Source organism: Sturnira hondurensis, unplaced genomic scaffold (assembly GCF_014824575.4).
Source record: "Sturnira hondurensis isolate 20B ecotype Veracruz unplaced genomic scaffold, ASM1482457v3 Scaffold0020884, whole genome shotgun sequence".
In the NCBI taxonomy this organism is placed as follows: domain Eukaryota; kingdom Metazoa; phylum Chordata; class Mammalia; order Chiroptera; family Phyllostomidae; genus Sturnira; species Sturnira hondurensis.
In genome coordinates this window covers 445,258-462,398 of record NW_028093515.1, presented here as the reverse complement: position 1 = coordinate 462,398, position 17,141 = coordinate 445,258, and the positions used below count along the sequence as shown (strand labels likewise).

Below are 17,141 nucleotides of genomic sequence, written 5' to 3'. Positions count from 1 at the left end.
CACTCTGCAAAACTAAGCTTTTTTTCACATGCAGTCGGTCCAGTTCGGGCGGAGCGTGCGCGCACGCGCCAACTGCGCCCTCTGGGAAGAAGTCACGGGGCAGCCGGGAAGTATGGCAGCCGCTGCAAGAGCCTCCCTTTTTTAGTGCCTCCAAGGCCGGAGCGACAACAGCAACGTATTTCCGTTTCCGCCACCCCTTCCTCTTCCGGTCCCTCAGGACAGCGCACCGGCCGCATCTTCGGCCCTATCTCCCGTTTGGGAAGCGACAGCAGTCATGGCGATGTTTGAGCAGATGAGAGCTAACGTGGGCAAGTTGCTCAAGGGTATCGACAGGTCTGAGCCCGGCCGGAGGGTGCGCTTCTGGCCCATCGGGGTGGAGGAGAGGATTTCTGGGGATCTCGAGTGGTGGTCACAATCCTGGGCTTGCCCTGGGGTGGGACCTGCCAGTCATCTGGAGGAGATGTTTAAGGAAAACACTATTGCTAACGCCTAGCCGCAGGAGATAGCCGGCCCCACCACGCTTCTCTAATTGCCTGAAGGCCTCTCCCTCCACCTCCTTCCCTCATCCTCCCACTGTGTGTCTCAGTGCCTCTTCCTCTCTCCCTTCTTTCCTCCCTCATATCATTCATTCAAAACATGTTCACTAAAATCTTCGGTCAGTGTTGGGCAGTGTTGGGGATCAGAGGTGACCAAGACAGCTTGCCGGCTGTACTTGCGTGGAGTTCCCAGTTCAGAGTCTGGACGCTGCCGACGGTAGAGCGGGGTAGCTGGGAGCAGTCAGAGCTGTGATGGGGGAAGCACGAGCAGATTGGTCAGAAGTGGAATGGGGGAAGCTAGGGAGGAGAGGATGGAGCTAGACCAGGGTGGGTGTCAAAGATGTCCAGGAGCCCAGGCATACAGGCTGCAGTGACTGAGAGGCTGGAGAGGCATCCTAGGCATTAGACCCAGGGCTCTGATGGGGTTTAGAGCTTAGGCTCAAGTCTGGGGTATGGATAAGTTTTATTATTAGAGTTTACAGAGCTGATTCAAGACTTGGGTAGAGCAACTGACCAGTGCCAAAGTTAAAGGGAATGAGAGGAGGGAGGAGCAGTTTACTGTGTCCACCCCACCCCATCCCCAAATAAAGGGACTGGCCTCAGTTACTGTCTTCTCTCTGCTCATCCATCTTGATTCTTCTCTAGGTACAATCCTGAGAATCTGGCCACCCTGGAGCGCTATGTGGAGACACAGGCCAAGGAGAATGCCTATGATCTGGAAGCCAACCTGGCTGTCCTGAAGCTGTGAGTGTCTGCCTCCAACCCCAGCCCCATGCCTGCAGCCAGCAGGATACCACTCCCAACACTGGGTGGGGCAGGAGTTGGGGGTAGCCTGCAGGATGCAGTGTCTTTTTTCCTTTTTGTAAGATTAGAGTGAGGGGAAGAGGAGGAGAAAGAGTGGGGAAGAGATGTCAATGTGTGGTTGCCTCTCACGTGCCCCATACTGGGGACCTGGCCTGCAACCCAGGCATGTGCCCTGACTGGTGATTGAATTGGCAACCCTTTGGTTTGCAGGCCGGCTCTCAATCCATTGAGCTGTATCAGTCAGGGTGGATGCAGTATCTTTTGGTGTCATGGCTAGGAAGCCAAGGAAGTTAGAGCAGCAGACGGATGGTTTTTTGTGAATTAATTGCAAAACACACATACAGGCCAGTATGTAAATACTGTCAGCTCTATACCCGTGGGTTCCACGTCAGTGGAAAGATTGAAAACGTTTTTCAACCCAGTATTGAAATGTTCCCCCCCCCCAAAAATGTGACATTGCTGTCCTGTGCTATGTAGTTAGGTCTGCTGTGGTTATGTCTGTAATGAACACGTACAGACTTTTTTCTTAGTGTTCCATAAGCAATACAGTGTAACTACTATATTAGGCATTGTAAGTAATCAAGAGATGGTTTAAAGTGTATGGGAGGATGTATATAGGTCATGTGTAAATCCACAGACCCCTTTACGCATCTGTGGGTTTTGGTATCCACATCTGTGGGTTTTGGTATAGGGGATCCTTTGTGGATACAGAGGATTGTATACAGTTTAGCAAGTAATTATAAATGCACCCACGTGATCACCATTTGTACAATTGAGTGTTGCTAGCTGCCCAGGCTCTTTGCCCCCTAGGTTTTGTGCTCGCCACCCCTACTGCCCACCCTGGTAACCACTCTTGTGTTCTCGTGGCCTGGCTTTATGTGAGTTTACCACACGCATGCATCTGGATCACCTGTGCTCAGGGTTGTCTGCTTTGAACTTGACCCAAATGCAGTCCTACAGCATGAGCTCTTCTGCATCTGGCTACTTCCGCTCAGCACCGGGTGGGTGAGATCCAGCCACTTTCTGTGCGGCTGTGATTTTCTGTTGGCATTGCTGCTTGCTGTTCCACCATGTGACTGTCACACTTACCCGTTCTCCTGTTAACAGACATTTGGGCTGTTCCCCCTGAGGACCTTACTAGCACACTGCCAGCTGTGTAACTTTTACAATTACATAGCCTCAATTTTGACATCTGTGAAATGCATGCAATGACATTATATTTGTGCTGTTGAGATGTTACTGGTTATAATCGCTGCTCAGTGAGTAGACACCATGTGGCAGTTGCTGTGCCCTGAGCTCACTTAGATGCTGTGTTACCCAAGGGATAGAGCTGATGCACAGAGAAATTTTTTAAAATATTTTATTTATTTATTTTTAGAGAGAGCGGAAGGGAGGGAGAAAGAGAGAGAAACATTGATTGGTTGCCTCTCACACACCCCCAACCCAGGGGACCTGGACTCAACCCAGGCGGGTGTTCTGACTGGGAATTGAACCTGTGACCTTTCAGTTTGTGGGATGATGTTCAGCCCACGCCAGTCAGGGCGATGCACAGAGTTTAAAATAAGTAATCCATAGTCACTAAGCAAGGGAGTTTAAACCCAGGCAGTCTGGCTCCAGAGCCCTTAAGCACTATTCCAGACTATTACTATGGAGTTGTTCATGAATCATTTAACAGTGTCTGTCTTACTGGGTGGTTGTGGGGATTAACTGTCCTTATCTACAGAGAAGAGAACCAGGGTCAGGGAGGCCTCACAGACAGATCCTGTGGTCAGGATGGGAGCCCAGGCATGTCCAGCTCCCAGGCTCTGGCCCTCAGTAGTGTGTAGCCTGCCTCACATCCCGTGAGACTCTGGGACCTGGAGATGCCAGCTGTTGCTATGTCTCTTGTTCCCCTTCTCAGGTACCAATTCAACCCAGCCTTCTTTCAGACCACGGTCACCGCCCAGATCCTGCTGAAGGCCCTCACCAACCTGCCACACACTGACTTCACTCTGTGCAAATGCATGATCGACCAGGCCCACGTATCCTTCCAGCTCTCGGGCCCAGGTGTGTGTGGGAGGGAGCAGGGGCAAGAGAGATCATTTCACAGGAACGTGGTTGGTCTGTGAGTTTAGCCACAAACACTTGAATGCCTGTTCTGGGCTTGGCCCGGTGCTGAGTAGGGCTGGGGCCCTGTGCTGGTTGAGACACCCATCCCCTTTCCTCACCAGAGCTCACAGTCCAGTGGGGGAGACAGGTCTCCTATCATTGACAATGTGAAGAAGTCAGGGCTCAGGTTAGGAGGGGCCAGAGGAGGCACCTGACCCTGCCTGGATGTTAGGGAGAGGTTCCTGGAGAAGGGACCATCCGAAAGATGAGGAGTTAGGTGAAGCAGTAAGGAAGGGTGTAGTAGGCAAAGGGAACAGTATGTAGGGGGGTCTGGAGGAAAAGAAACTCAATGCTGTGTTTTTTGGGTTTTTTTTTTAGAAAGAGAGGGGAAGGGAAGGAGAAAGAGAAGGAGGGAAATATCAATGTGTGGTTGCCTCTCACATGCCCCCTACTGGGGACCTGGCCTGCAACCCAGACATATACCCTGACTGGGAATCGAACCGGCAACACTTTGATTCATCGCCAGTGCTCAGTCCACTGAGCTACACCAGCCAGGGCTCAGTGCTGTCTTTTAAAGTCTGTAGTAATTCAGCATAACCCTGCCATAGTTTTCAAAGTGGAATTTGGTCAGACTCAAAAGGGCGCCTGGGAACCATGGAAGGCTTTAAAATTGTAGAGTGATGGGGGTAGATTTATGCTTTAGAAAGATTCCCCTGAGGATTCTAGCTGAGTAAAAACCACCAGGCAAGAGGCAGAAGGGGCTGGGGCTTGTGCACCAGGCAGAAGCCATGAAGAGCTGGGTTGTTGGCTGCACTTCATTTCGTGTGTCCTCAGCGCCTAGCACAGTGCTGGCCGTCGAAGGAAACATGTTGAGTGAAGAAGCCATGCATGGATCCCCAACTTGCTTTTCTGGGGGTGGTCTAACACTTGGCCAGGAGAGCCTCCCCTTTAATTACCTGAGAAACTTGGTGGAGTCTCCCATCTGTGCTGGGCCCTGAGCTCCAAGCGCTCGCCGTCCCAGGCCTGCCACGCCTGCCCGCCCATGAGTGGCAAGTGGGGAAAGGGCCACGTCCTCTTTGAGCCTGTTCTGCCAGGAGGGTCCATGGGAGCGCCCGCCTGCTGAGAGAGCGTCCACCTTCCCCCAGGTTCTGCTCTGGTGGTTTGAAAAAAATTAGGCATACAGTATACTGTTAAAAATACAGAAAAAGGGAGCCTGGCTGGTATAGCTCAGTGGATTGAGCGCGGGCCTGCGAACCAGAGGATCGGGGTTTGATTCCCAGTCAGGGCACGTGCCTGGGTTGCAGGCCAGTTCCCAGCAGGGGGCGCATGAGAGGCAACCATACATTGATATTTCTCTCCCTCTCTCCTTCCCTTCCCCTCTGAAGATAAATAAATAAAATCTTTTTTAAAAATACAGAAAAAGTGTACAGAGGACAAAAAGGCTTCTTCCCTCTCCGTCCCATGGCCACCCCTCCCCTTCCCAGGAGGTGGTAGTTGTTTGCTGTTCTTGGGGGCCTTTCCGCAGAAGTCCTGTAGATGCGTAAGTTCAGCTGTGCATGTCCATATACACCCGTGTTCCCTGCCGGAATGGTAGGCTGCTGTACCTGTTCTGTATGTTGTCACGTTGTGTAGGAGTTGGCTCCGTCCCTCTGGACAGACCAACACTGGTGTAACTGTGTCCATCGTTGGACCGTTAGGGTGTCTCTCACCTTTTGCCATAATGACTCGTGCTCCGGGGACCAGGTGGGGCCAGGCTAGGGCTCAGCGGCAGCGTCCCCAGGCTCTGGAACCATTTTCCCTTAACGTTTCCTCCAGCAAGAAGAACGGCCCATCCGACAGATCTTGTACCTCGGAGACTTGCTGGAGACCTGCCACTTCCAGGCCTTCTGGGTAACTTCCTTCGGTGCAGGGGCAGGATGGGTAACTGGGCCACATGGAGCACACTGCTCAAAGTAATGACCGTGCCCATTGATTGGCTGTCCGAGGGGTGATGGGCCCTGTGCTAGGGGCTTTGCAAGCATGATCTCATGGAATTGTCATCCTCACACAGAGTCAGAACTCCCAGGTGGTCCCCTGGGCCTACGGGGCTCAGGCTAACATAAAACGTATTCTTCTAGCAAAAGCGCACCATTGCCTGAACAGCCTCCCTTTCTTGCTCCAGCGGGAGCCTAATCCTCCACTTCTGCAGCTTCACAAGTGGGAACCACTGCCCTAAACTTGTCCTCAGCCATAATTGCCCTCTCCTCTGCCGGGAGTGGCAACTCTTTCCATCCTCTGACCACTTCCTCCTAGCTGCCCAGCTCTCCCCTGTGAGATCCCCAGCCTGGTGTTCTTGGGCTGCCCAGTTGTCCTTACTGTAAATCATGCGTCCCTCCCCACTCCTGCATATACACGTGCGTGTGCACGCATGCACACACCACCACCACCACCCACCCACCCTCTGTAGCTGAAATTATAAGCAAGGCTGGAGAAAAGGCCATCCGGAGCGCAGGACAGCCCAGGTCTGCAGTCCTCCACCCCTCTGGCCTAGGCTCTTGCTTCCCTCCCCGCTGTCCTGGACAGCCCTTCATACCTGCTCCGCCCTGTCCTTCTCACCTCACCTTGTGATCTGGCTGCCTGTTTTGTGGGGAAATAGAAGCAGCCACAAGCAGAACTCAACACGTGTCTCTGGCCTGGCCCTGACATCCAATGACATCCAATGCAGCTGACCAAGCACTCTGCTGGGTTTGTTTTTATTTATTTATTTTTAAAGATTTTATTTGATTTTTTTAGAGAGGGCAAGGGAGACAGAAAGAGAGGTAGAGAAGCATCAGTGTGTGGCTCCCTCTCCCATGTCCCCCACTGGGGACCTGGCCTGAAACTCAGGCATGTGCCCAGAATGGGAATCGAACCAGCGACCCTTTGGTTTGCAGGCCGGCACTCAGTCCACTGAGTCACACCAGCCAGGGCCCCCTGCTGTTTTTAGAGGGTCCGTTGTCCCTCCTATCTCAGGCCGCCCCCCCTTTCCTTGTGCCCACTCGGCATCACGACAGCAGTTCTGCCCACTATCCTGTAACAGCCAACATGGCCTTCCTGGGTTATTTCTGTCACCATGGGACGTGTCAGCAGAATACGTTGAAGAGAGCTTTCCCTCGCTTCCGCATTCCCATCAGCTCTGCCTCTGACCCCCTTCTCTGCGCCCCGTCTTACAGCCGCATTCTTGACTAGGGGACCAGCTGCCCAGTTTGCCCAGGCTTTAAAACAGAGTCTCATGCCTCAGGAAAGCCCCTCCGTCTCAGGCAGGTCAGGGTGTTGGTCATCCTGACCCTGGGACAGGCTGCCTGTGCTCAGTCTGTGCTGCTCCCCCTGCTCCCCAACACCAGTAGATAAAGGACCACCCACTGGATCTAGCAACGGGAAGTCACTGCTCTGTGGACATCAGCACTGACTTCCTGTTGCTAGATCCAGTGAGTGGTTCTCAGGCTCCGTCTTACCTGTCCTGTCAGCCCCTGGACAGGCAGTCACCCGCTGCTCCCTCAGAGCTGTTCCTCACTTGGCTTCCGGGACAACTGCTCTCCCGGCTGACCTCCCAACTCACTGGCTGCTGCTTGGTGGGCTTGTGGCTTTCTCATTCCCCCTGCTAAGGTTGGAGGGAACCCTTGCAGAGAAGGAGGTGAGGGTACTGGCTGTTGGGGAGAGGACAGTTTCAGACACAAAAACAACCAGTGCAAAGGCCCTGAGGTGGGCAGGTGCCTGGCATGCCTCAGGAGCAGTGTGGAGGCCCCTGTGGCTGGGGTGAGGGGGTGAGTGGGAGGAGATGAGGGCAGGGATCCTGTGGGGCTTCATGATCCATGGCAGGACCTGGGAGGCCTTTTCTCTGAGACAGGAACAAGGTGAGGCGGTTGAGTGCAGTTAGCTAATCCATGTCTGCCCCCTCTCTGGGACCGGGATCTGCCTGCCGGGTTCAAACCCCGGCTCTAATTTTGGGCAAATCGCTTTAGAGTTCTGGGCGTTGGTTTCTTCCTCCCTAAAATGGGTGTAAAAACAGTAACTGTTACGCTATGGGGTTGCATAGAGAAGAACGACTGGCATGTGGGGCAAATCCTCGAGTGTTTGCTCCCTGTCCTATTAACGTATTAATGTTAGCATTCCTGATACTGTTAATGTGGACTTTATCATTCCTCTCGCAGCAAGCCCTGGATGAAAACATGGACCTTTTGGAAGGTATAACTGGTTTTGAAGACTCTGTCCGGAAATGTAAGTCCCTGTTTGAGCCTGAGCTCCCTGACCAAGGGAAGGAGTAGGGGATGGCAGCAGGGTCCTGCCCGGGCCAGGGAGTAGCGGCTCTTTGCCATCTTTGTCCCTTACCTTTGCAGTCATCTGCCATGTCGTGGGCATCACTTATCAGCACATTGATCGCTGGCTGCTGGCCGAGATGCTTGGGGACCTGACAGGTAAGGCCCCCCTGGGTCCCTATGCCAGTCTCGGAGGTTCAGGGTGGTCCAGGGCAGTGGGCCTGAGCCAGCTCCTCTGATGGACTCATCGCTTCCTTAACCAGTGGTTATTGAAGGTCCAGCCCAGAGGAAAAATAAGGAATTGGTATAATACACCCCCTTCCTTGGGGGAGGTTTATGACATTCGTTCATGTATTCTGCATAAATTACTGAATGCCTACTCTGTGCCAGACACTGATCTAGGCCCCGGGGACGTGGCTGTGAACAAGAGAATGGATTGGATTTGTTCTCAGGGAGGTAGCATAACAGATGCTCAGGCAGGAGCACCCTGTCCTGTTCACCCCGAGGCTGGAGCAGAGTAAGGGCGGGGAGCGAGGCCGAGGGCTGAGAGACTGTGGTGGGAGGGGAGGGAGATCTCCCGATATAGCAGAGTTCCCACGGACTTTGACCTTTACCTTGCGTGAGATGGAGCCACAGAGCGTTCTGAGCAGGGAGGGATGTGATCAGATTTGTTTTTAAAAGGTCCCTCTAAAAAGAAAAGAAAAGTATGTGTATTTAAACATTTTTGCAAAAAGAAACACAAGAAAGGAAATACAAGCTAAGGAAATGGGCCGGAGGTGGGGGGCGGGACGAGGGAAGAGAGGTTTCTCTGAGGACCTTAGACAGCTTTGCCTTTTGATCCAGGTAGTTTTGTTGTGGGCTTGTCATCGTCGTTACTGTTTTTGATGGACGTGAACTTCGTTGCACACTTTGTGTCAGGCACTGTACTGTTTCACATCACACAGCTGCTCCACGTACAAGTGGAACTAAATCAAAAGGGGATGAAACAACCCTTAGAATTGAATATAAAAAGAAGCAGATGAATCTGTATCAAATTGATAATGGTTACATAGAAAAGAATTACATCCTTCCTGGCATATTTTCCAAGGGCAAGAAAGGACTGTAAAGATGTTTTTAAACTTTATGCCATAGACTTACTGTTAGTGGTCATGATGACATCGTGATTTTGAAGCCATTTCATGTAGGTTATGGAAGAAAACATAAGTAAATACACAAAAGCCCTGTGATGGGTGAGGAAGAGAAAGATAGAATTCTGACTCCCCCTGGCGGCCGTTGGAGAATGAGCTGCAGAAGCTCAGAGCTGCCAGAGAGGCTGCTGCTGCTGTCCAAGATAGAAGATGCTGGCGGTTTCTGAGGCAGCTGAGCAAGGAGGGTGCCCTGGCTTTTGGCTCCCAGGCCCCCTGGTACTGTGGGATTGGGGTGACCGGAGCCCCGGTATTGTCTGTGTCCCCTGCAGACAGCCAGCTAAAGATGTGGATGAGCAAGTATGGCTGGAGTGCTGATGAGTCGGGCCAGATCTTCATCTGTAGCCAGGAAGAGAGCATTAAGCCCAAGAACATTGTGGAGAAGATTGACTTTGACAGTGAGTGGTGCCCTGAGGCCTCAGGCTGTGGGGCAGGGGGTGCCCTTCCACAGAGACCAGGGCTGGGCCCCGGACCCAGGTAGATACGTTCTGGATCTGCATCTGCAGATCTGCATCTGCCGGACTCCACTGACCTGTGCACGGAGCTGCCACCTGGGAAGGGATGGCAGGGGGTACTGGTGTCCTTCCCTGGAACTTCCAGGGCCTGGAGGGACCGGGTGGGGTGTCCCCACACACTTATTGTCCCTCCTTTGTGGTGGGGTCTTCCGGGGTGTCAGCCCTGGCATTTGATAAAATTCAGCAGAATGCCAGAAAGTACAGCCTCTCGAGTCAGGTTAGTGGGTGGGAATCTCGGTCCCTTTGTGGCTGTGTGACTTTGTGCTTCAGTTTTCTCCCCTAAAATGTGGAGAAGACAGGCCCTAGCTGGGCGGCTCAGTTGGTTAGAGCATTGTCCCAATACTCCAAGGTTCCAGGTTCAGTCCCTGGTCTGGGCACATGTAAGAATCAACCAATGAATGCATAAATAAGTGAAACAACAAAACTTGATGTTTTCTTTCTCTCAAATCAATTTTTAAAAGATACCCGTTGGTACAGCATGGCTTCTCAGTACAGACCAGCTCATTTGGGGCCAGTGAGGAACCAGACTGAGTGGGCACTCGGGGACCGTGGACTCACTCTGACATGTGCCTGTTCCATGTGGGAGCTTAGTAGAGCGAAGGGTCCTGCAGTGAGGAAATGCAAGTCCCGCACTTGGAGTGTTTTGCAAATAGTACATGCTATTTCTGAAGTAATGAATAACACCACCAGGCATTTTTCTAATCATGTCATTTAATCCTGGTGTACCATTGAATTCTACTTTTCCGTAGGATAGATGCTTCCTACAGATGAGTAAAATGGTATACCTGGTAGCTGGCAGAGCTGAGATTTGAACCTGGGTCTTCTTGCTTCAGAGTCCAGGATTTTGTCTGTGTGTGTATGTGTGTGTTTTAAGATTTTTGAGAGAGGCAGGGAGAAACATGGGTTTGTTGTTCCACTTATTTATGTATTCATTGGTTGCTTTTTGTATGTGCCCAGACCAGGGATCAAACCCACAACCTTGGCTTATGAGGATGATGCTCTAACCAACTGAGCTACTCAGCCAGGGCCAGAGTCTAGGCTTTTAACTACTGCCCCACACGGCCCTTGTGGTGGTGACTAGGTCTCCAGAAGGGGTTGTGATCTATTGCTCTAAAGAGCTGTGGGGGCCGTCGTTGGTAACTGGAACTTCGCCTCCCACTCTCCCCACATTGACCCTCGTTCCCCCTTTTCTTCTCTACAGGTGTGTCCAGCATCATGGCCTCCTCTCAGTAACTTTGAAGGCGTTTAATAAAGATTTGTTGCCTTAGCCTTGGTGTTTCTTCACTGGCTTCCTAACCCTGCCTCTCACCCACCAGAGGGAGCCAGGGAGCAGGCCTCTGTCGGCCCTGTGCTGGGGCCCCCCAGTGGCCAGGCTTCTGTCTCCTATCTACCTTGGCTTGCCCCACCCCAGCAATTGACCTTCCATCCCCGCCTTCCTGATCTGTCAGGTCACCTGGAGGGCTGGCAGTGGTGAGTCAGCAAGGAGGAGAGTGAGTGGGCCAGGAGCCCAGCCCTGCCTGCAGCTGCCTGTAGCCTGGGCTTGTCTGTTCTCCTGAACGCCCAGCCGAGCAGCAGTGGCCCCCCTGGGGTCTTGGTGAGGACAGGCACACTTTTTGCCCTTGGGCCTCACAAATACAGGCAGAAGTGGCCAGAGGGGTGTGTGGGGGGAGGATTCTGAATGCTGCTCAACCCTTCGGAGGTCCTTGGTCTAGTGACTGCCCCTGTTCCTCCGGTTCCTCAGAAAAGGAGAATGCTGTGCCCTTGTCAGGGCTATGAAGGTTTTGTGAGCTCTGCCAGTAGAGATCTTGGACTGGGTCCTAGCCCGTTGCTGGCATGTGGCGAATAGGAGTCGCTGTTGTGTTTAGACTTGAGTTTCTCCCCAAGGTTGCAAACTCGCCCCCAGCACTCTTCTATTCGGAGAGACTTTATAAGGAAATTCAGGTTTTCAGCCAGGCCATGCACCCCCTTCCCCAAATCCCAGTATGCGAAGGTCAGGAGGCCCAGCTCACATCACTCTGGGGAGGGTCTGTTGCCGATTTAACAAGATACTCCTGGCATCCGGCACAAGAACTTTGGAAGAGTGTTCCCTCTGTGTGTGTGTGCAGGAAGAGGTAGGGATGACACTGACTGCCTTTGTGGGGAAATGGAGGAAATAAAATGCTGTGGTGGATGCCAAGCCCTTAGTGTGGACCTGCTGCTGCCTGGGGGAGCCCCACCCCACCCCCCGACAGTGGACTCTGCCCATGGAGAGCAGTGGCAATGCCTGAGCCGCCAGCCCTGCCAACCCTCCCTGATCTGTCAGTACTCACGCCCATCCTCCCGGCACTGACAGAACTCAAGAGCCAAAGCAGGGCGGGACACCCTTTGCCCTGGGTTCCGGACCTGGGCAGGAGCCAGGAACTAGGGCGTGTCCCAGCCCTGGGCACAAGGGAAGGGTGCTCCTGCCGCTCGGGACTCCAGAGTCTGCTTTAAGAGGGGGAGATGGATGTTGCTACCCACCCATTTGACTGGCTGGGCACTCTCTCGGGGTAGGCACAACTCCCACCCATTTGACAGGTGTCCTTGTGTAGAGTACCACCTGCGCGGCTGGCCGTGTCCCACTGCAGGGAAGAGGAAGTAACCTGTATCTCTTTTGGAAGCCATTATCTTGTACTATATTGCCAACTTGCCTTTAACTTTGTTTTGTTTTTATAGAGTTATATTTTCTTTTTTAAAAGATTTAGAGGAAGGTAAAGAGGAAGAGGAACATCAACGTGTGGTTGTCTCTCATGTGCCCCCTACTGGGAACCTGGGCCACAACCCCAACCTGTGCCCTGAGTGGGAATCGAACTGGCAACCCTTTCATTCACAGGCCAGCACTCAATCCACTGATCCACAGCAGCCAGGGCTGTTTTGTGTTTTGGAGAGCGTCATCCTTTGAGCAGCTAAGAGGCCAGGCTCTGGGGAAAGGCTGATTCAAACCCCAGCCTAGTGGCCTTTGGGCTTGTTTACCCTGTGCCTCAGTTTTGCAGCTGGTGAGCGTACCCACTTCGGTAGTTGCTGTGAGTTAATGCACGTGAAAAACTCAGCACCTTGGCAAACTTTAAGAGAGCATGAACTTGTAGCCTGTCTTGCTCGCTTGGGCTCAGGGCTGTTGTCAGTTGCTTCCGTTGTCACGTCTAGGCGTCCCCGTACCTCGTGTTCCCACCTTGGGAGCACATAGACCCCTCCTTCGGTTCACTTAAGCAGCACTATTAACGGGGCACGGTGCTTAATCGTTTCTGACTGTGTTCTGGAGAATCCCACAAAATGCAAAAGTGGTGAGCCCGTTGGCTGTAGCCTTTCACTGAGCGCCTGCAGGTCTCTTCCTGCCACCTCTGAGCTTCTACTCTGCTGCCCCTTGACCCTCAATAGGTGATAGCCATTATTACTGCACCGTCTCTAGATGGCTGCCGGGAACTGGCCTCAAAGATGACTGACAAAAGGACCCCTTAATTTAAGCCTCATTGCCTGGGACTGTCGGCTTTGGGAGGTTTCTCAGAGTCCACCAGGAGCAGGCAGTGTGGGAAGGATGGCCCTTAGCTCTAGAGCCTTTCCCTGCTGACTAGGCCCAGCACGAAGGTCCTGGGCTCGTTTGCCAAGTCAGGCAGGAAGCGGCTGCCTGCCCTGCCCAGCCCAGCCCAGCCCAGCCCAGCCCAGCCCAGCTCTGTGAACCTCCTGGGTCTCCGACCAGGTCCTGGCATCATCCGCCGGGAGAGGGGGCTATTGCCCAGACCCTGTCCCCTTCCTATGCTGGCCACCGGATCCCTTCCAGTGCCTTTGCGAGGGCTGGGGAAAGATCCTTGAGGCTTTCATGCCCGGAGGAGCCATGTCTGAACCCCCCCATCCCTGGTAGAAAACCTGGGGCTGTCTGGAACCTTGATTCCCTGCCCTGCACCCCCACCCCCCCCACCCCCGCCATCAAATTCCTAACAGGAAGTCCTGTCAACTTTGTTTTCCCCAAAACTACCACGGTCCCTCCTCCGCAGCTCTCTCCTCTTCCAAGACCCAGGTCGCGGCCACCCTCATTTGGACCATTGTAGCAGCCTCCTCATTGGTGTCCCTGGGCCCGATCCACCTGCAAGCTCTTCCCTTCCTGTGGCCAGGGGGACACAATACAGAGCTGAATCAGATCCCCACCCTGCTTAAAATCCTCTCTTAACTTCCCATTGCATTTAGAATAAAATTCCTTACGTTAATCAGCTCTCAGTAAAAAATAAAATAAAATACCTCACATGGTTTTAAGTTCATTCACTCATTGACCTAGGGTTTATTAAGCTTCTCTTTTGTGCCAGATTCTGCTTCAGAGACTAGCAATACAGCGATGACCAAGATCCCCACTCTCATGGGTGACATTCTTGGGAAGGAGACAGATAAATGCGAGTCAATTGACCAATCATGTAGTACATTATAGGGTGATCAGTGCTCTGGAAAAAATGAAGCAAGAAAAGCATGGGATGCTACTTTATTTATCTATTTATTTTTTATTCTTAGAACATTGATTTGTTGTTCCACTTACCCATGCATTTACTAGTTGATACTCATATATACCCTGACTGGGGATGAAATCTGCAGCCTTGGCTTATTGGAAAGATGCTCCTACCAACTGGGCTACCTGGCTGAGGTGGGGAGGGCTGCTCTTTTGAATAAAGTGATCTTCACCTTGCTGAAGAGGCACTGTTGCTCCAGAGACATACAGAAGAGGCTGTGAGCCCTGGAGACCCCGTATCTGGGGAGAGTGATCCAGGCAGTCGTAATAAGGTGTCACCAAGTATAAAGGCCCTGAAGCTAGAGCAGGCCCGGTGTGTTCCAGAAACAGCAAGGAGGTCTGCGGTGTGGCCGGAGCTCAGAGAGCGAGGGGCAGAGTGGAAGGTGAGCTGGGAGAGGAAACGGGGACCAGGATACTCGGGATGAGGAAGACCTTGTGGGTCTGGCTGATGCCACAGAAGTCTTCCTTATTTCTTTTTTTTCTTTTTAAATATATTTTACTAAAGCCCTGGCTGGTGTAGCTCAGTGGATTGAGTGTGGGCCTTTGAACCAAAGGGTCGTGATTCAATTCCCAATCAGGGTACATGCCTGGGTTGCAGGCCAGTTCCCAGCAGGGGACATATGAGAGTCAACCATACATTGATGTTTCTCTCCCGCTCTCCATCCTTTCCCCTCTAAAGATAAATATATTTTGTTGATTATGCTATTACAGTTGTCCCATTTCCCCCCCTTTATTCCCCTCTGCCCAGCACACCCCCTCCCCCCCCACCCCCCACCCCCCATTTTAGTTCATGTCCTTGGGTCATACATATAAGTTCTTTGGCTTCTACATTTCCTATACTATTTTTAACCTCCCCCTGTCTATTTTCTACCTACCATCTATGCTATTATTCTCTGCACCTTTTTGCCCTCTCTCCCCCTCCCATTCCCCACTGATAACCCTCCATATGATCTCCATTTCTGTGGTTCTGTTCCTGTTCTAGTTGCTTGCTTACTTTGTTTTTGTTTTTGTTTTAGGTGTGGTTGTTAATAATTGTGAGTTTGCTGTCATTTTACTGTACATGCTTTTTATCTTCTTTTTCTTAGCTAAGTACCTTTAACGTTTCATATAATAAGGGCTTGGTGATGATGAACTCCTTTAACTTGATCTTATCTGAGAAGCATTTTATCTGCCCTTCCATTCTAAATGAAAGCTTTGCTGGATAGAGCAATCTTGGATGTAGGTCCTTGCCTTTCATGACTTGAAATACTTCTTTCCAGCCCCTTCTTGGCTGTAAGGTCTCTTTTGAGAAATCAGCTGACAGCCCTGGCTGGTATAGCTCAGTGGATTGAGCGTGGGCCTGCAAACCAAAGGATTGTGGTTCAATTCCCAGTCAGGGCACATACCTCGGTTGCAGGCCAGTTCCCAGCAGGGGACGCACTATAGGCAACCAAACATTGATCTTTCTCTCCCTCTTTCCTTCCCTTCCCCTCTAAAAATAAATAAATGAAAAAATTTAAAAGTCAGCTGACAGTCTGATGGGAACTCCTTTGTAGGTGACTGTTCCCTTATCTCTTGCTGCTTCTAGGATTCTCTCCTTCATTTTAATCTTGGCTAATGTAATTATGATGTGCCTTAGTGTGTCCCTTCTTGGGTCTAACTTCTTTGGGGCTCTCTGAGCTTCCTGGATTTCCTAGAAGTCTATTTCCTTTGCCAGATTGGGGAAGTTCTCCTTTATTATTTGTTCAAATAATTTTTCCATTTGTTGCTCTTCCTCTTCTCCTGGTATCCCTCTAATTTGGATGTCGGAACATTTAAAGATGTCCCGGAGGTTCCTAAGCCTCTCCTCATTTTTTTTGAATTCTTGTTTCTTCATTCTTTTCTGGTTGAATTTTTCTTTCTTCCTTATGGTCCACGCCATTGATTTGAGTCCCAGTTTCCTTCCCATCACTATTGTTTCCCTGTACATTTTCCTTTATTTCACTTAGCATAACCTTCATTTTTTCATCTAGTTTGTGACCATATTCAACCAGTTCTGTGAGCGTCCTGATCACTAGTGCTTTGAACTGTGCATCTGATTGGTTGTCTACCTCTTTGTCGCTTAGTTGTATTTTTTCTGGAGCTTTGATCTGTTCTTTAATTTGGGTCATTTTTTTTTCTGTCTTGGTGAGCCTATAACATAAAGGGGTGAAGCCTTCGGTTTTATAAGGGCAGGGCAATGCTCGTTGCCTGGCTGTGATGCTGTATGTGGGGGAGGGGTCCGAGAGGGAACAATGCTGCTAGCTCGGCTCTCTGCTGGTTTTCAGTCAGTCCCCTCACTTCCCACAATCAGATTGGGCCCTTCTGTGCTGATCCCTGTGTGGGTGGGTTTGTGTACATTCTAGGATCCTGTGGGTCTCTCCAACGAACTCTCCTGTGAGGCTGGGAGTTTATTCTGGTGTCTCAACCCCCACTGGTGTTTTCAGTCAGAGGTTTTGACACTTTATTTCCCCACGCTGGAACCCTGGGTTGCGTGGTCTGTCTCACTCCCCAGTTGTTCCTCCTGGTTTAGCTGCAAGCCAATGTGGGACCGCCCACTCTACCAGCTGCCACCCCTCCAGCTTCTGCCTTGTTGCCAGTCCTCTCAGCCCAGCTGCCTGTCTCCGCCCCTCCTACTGGTCTGGATGAATGTTTCTTCTTTAACTCCTTGGTTGTGGGACTTTCATACAGTTCTATTGTGTTGGTTCTGGTTGTTTTTTGTTTTTAATTTTTTTGTTGTCCTTTTGGTTGTATGAAGAGGCACAGTGTCTACCTATGCCTCCATCTTGGCCAGAAGCCTCAGAAGTCTTCCTTATTTCTAAAGCTGAGCCAGGCTGGGCTGGGCCAGGGCAGGGGAGACTCCTTCTGTACCTTTCTGCCTTTCCCTGGCATTGACTTGTACTCTGAGTGTGGTGCTATGGGACACGGGAGTGTTCCAGGCAAAGGGGGGAGGGACTTGATCTAACTCAGGTGTTCACAGGCTCCCTCTGGCTTCTTGTGGGAAAGAGGGGCTGCAGGGCAGCAGGGAGCTGGTCTGAGCAAAGACAACGCAAAAGTGGGTGGGACCAGGGTGAGGCCTTTGGGGGCAGAGGAAAGTGGGAGCATTCTGTTTATATTTTCAAAATGGTTCTGAAAGAATTTCCCGAAGAATTGGATGTGGGGTGTGAAGACAAAGAGGAACCAAGGATGTCCCTGGCTGGTGTGGCTCAGTGGACTGAGCACCAGCCTGTGAACCA

The 17,141-nt window shown here is 51.6% G+C and overlaps 1 protein-coding gene across 2 annotated transcripts; it reads left to right on the top strand.

Annotated features, from left to right (window-relative positions):
- Window positions 1-185: 185 nt before the first annotated feature.
- On the top strand, window positions 186-10,668 carry EIF3K (eukaryotic translation initiation factor 3 subunit K). 2 transcript variants are annotated; one of them, XM_037030791.1, is made up of 8 exons: window positions 186-333; window positions 1,182-1,280; window positions 3,241-3,361; window positions 5,244-5,318; window positions 7,598-7,664; window positions 7,784-7,861; window positions 9,159-9,284; window positions 9,863-10,131. In XM_037030791.1, the coding sequence occupies exons 1-8, from the start codon at window positions 275-277 to the stop codon at window positions 10,114-10,116; spliced, it is 879 nt and encodes a 292-aa protein (XP_036886686.1). In that variant the 5' UTR covers window positions 186-274; the 3' UTR covers window positions 10,117-10,131. The 2 variants fall into 2 exon arrangements, with proteins under 2 accessions (XP_036886686.1, XP_036886687.1); XM_037030792.1 differs by lacking the exon at window positions 9,863-10,131 and adding an exon at window positions 10,603-10,668 and having other exon boundaries at window positions 187-333.
- Window positions 10,669-17,141: the final 6,473 nt, after the last annotated feature.

What these genes read in the sequence shown, in the direction of transcription:
- EIF3K (XM_037030791.1), top strand. Translation starts at nt 275, where the DNA reads ATGGCGATGTTTGAGCAGATGAGAGCTAACGTGGGCAAGTTGCTCAAG. An exon ending in AACCTGGCTGTCCTGAAGCT is followed by an intron (nt 1,281 to 3,240) that starts GTGAGTGTCTGC and finishes TCCCCTTCTCAG; the next exon opens with GTACCAATTCAACCCAGCCT. An exon ending in GCATGATCGACCAGGCCCAC is followed by an intron (nt 3,362 to 5,243) that starts GTATCCTTCCAG and finishes CGTTTCCTCCAG; the next exon opens with CAAGAAGAACGGCCCATCCG.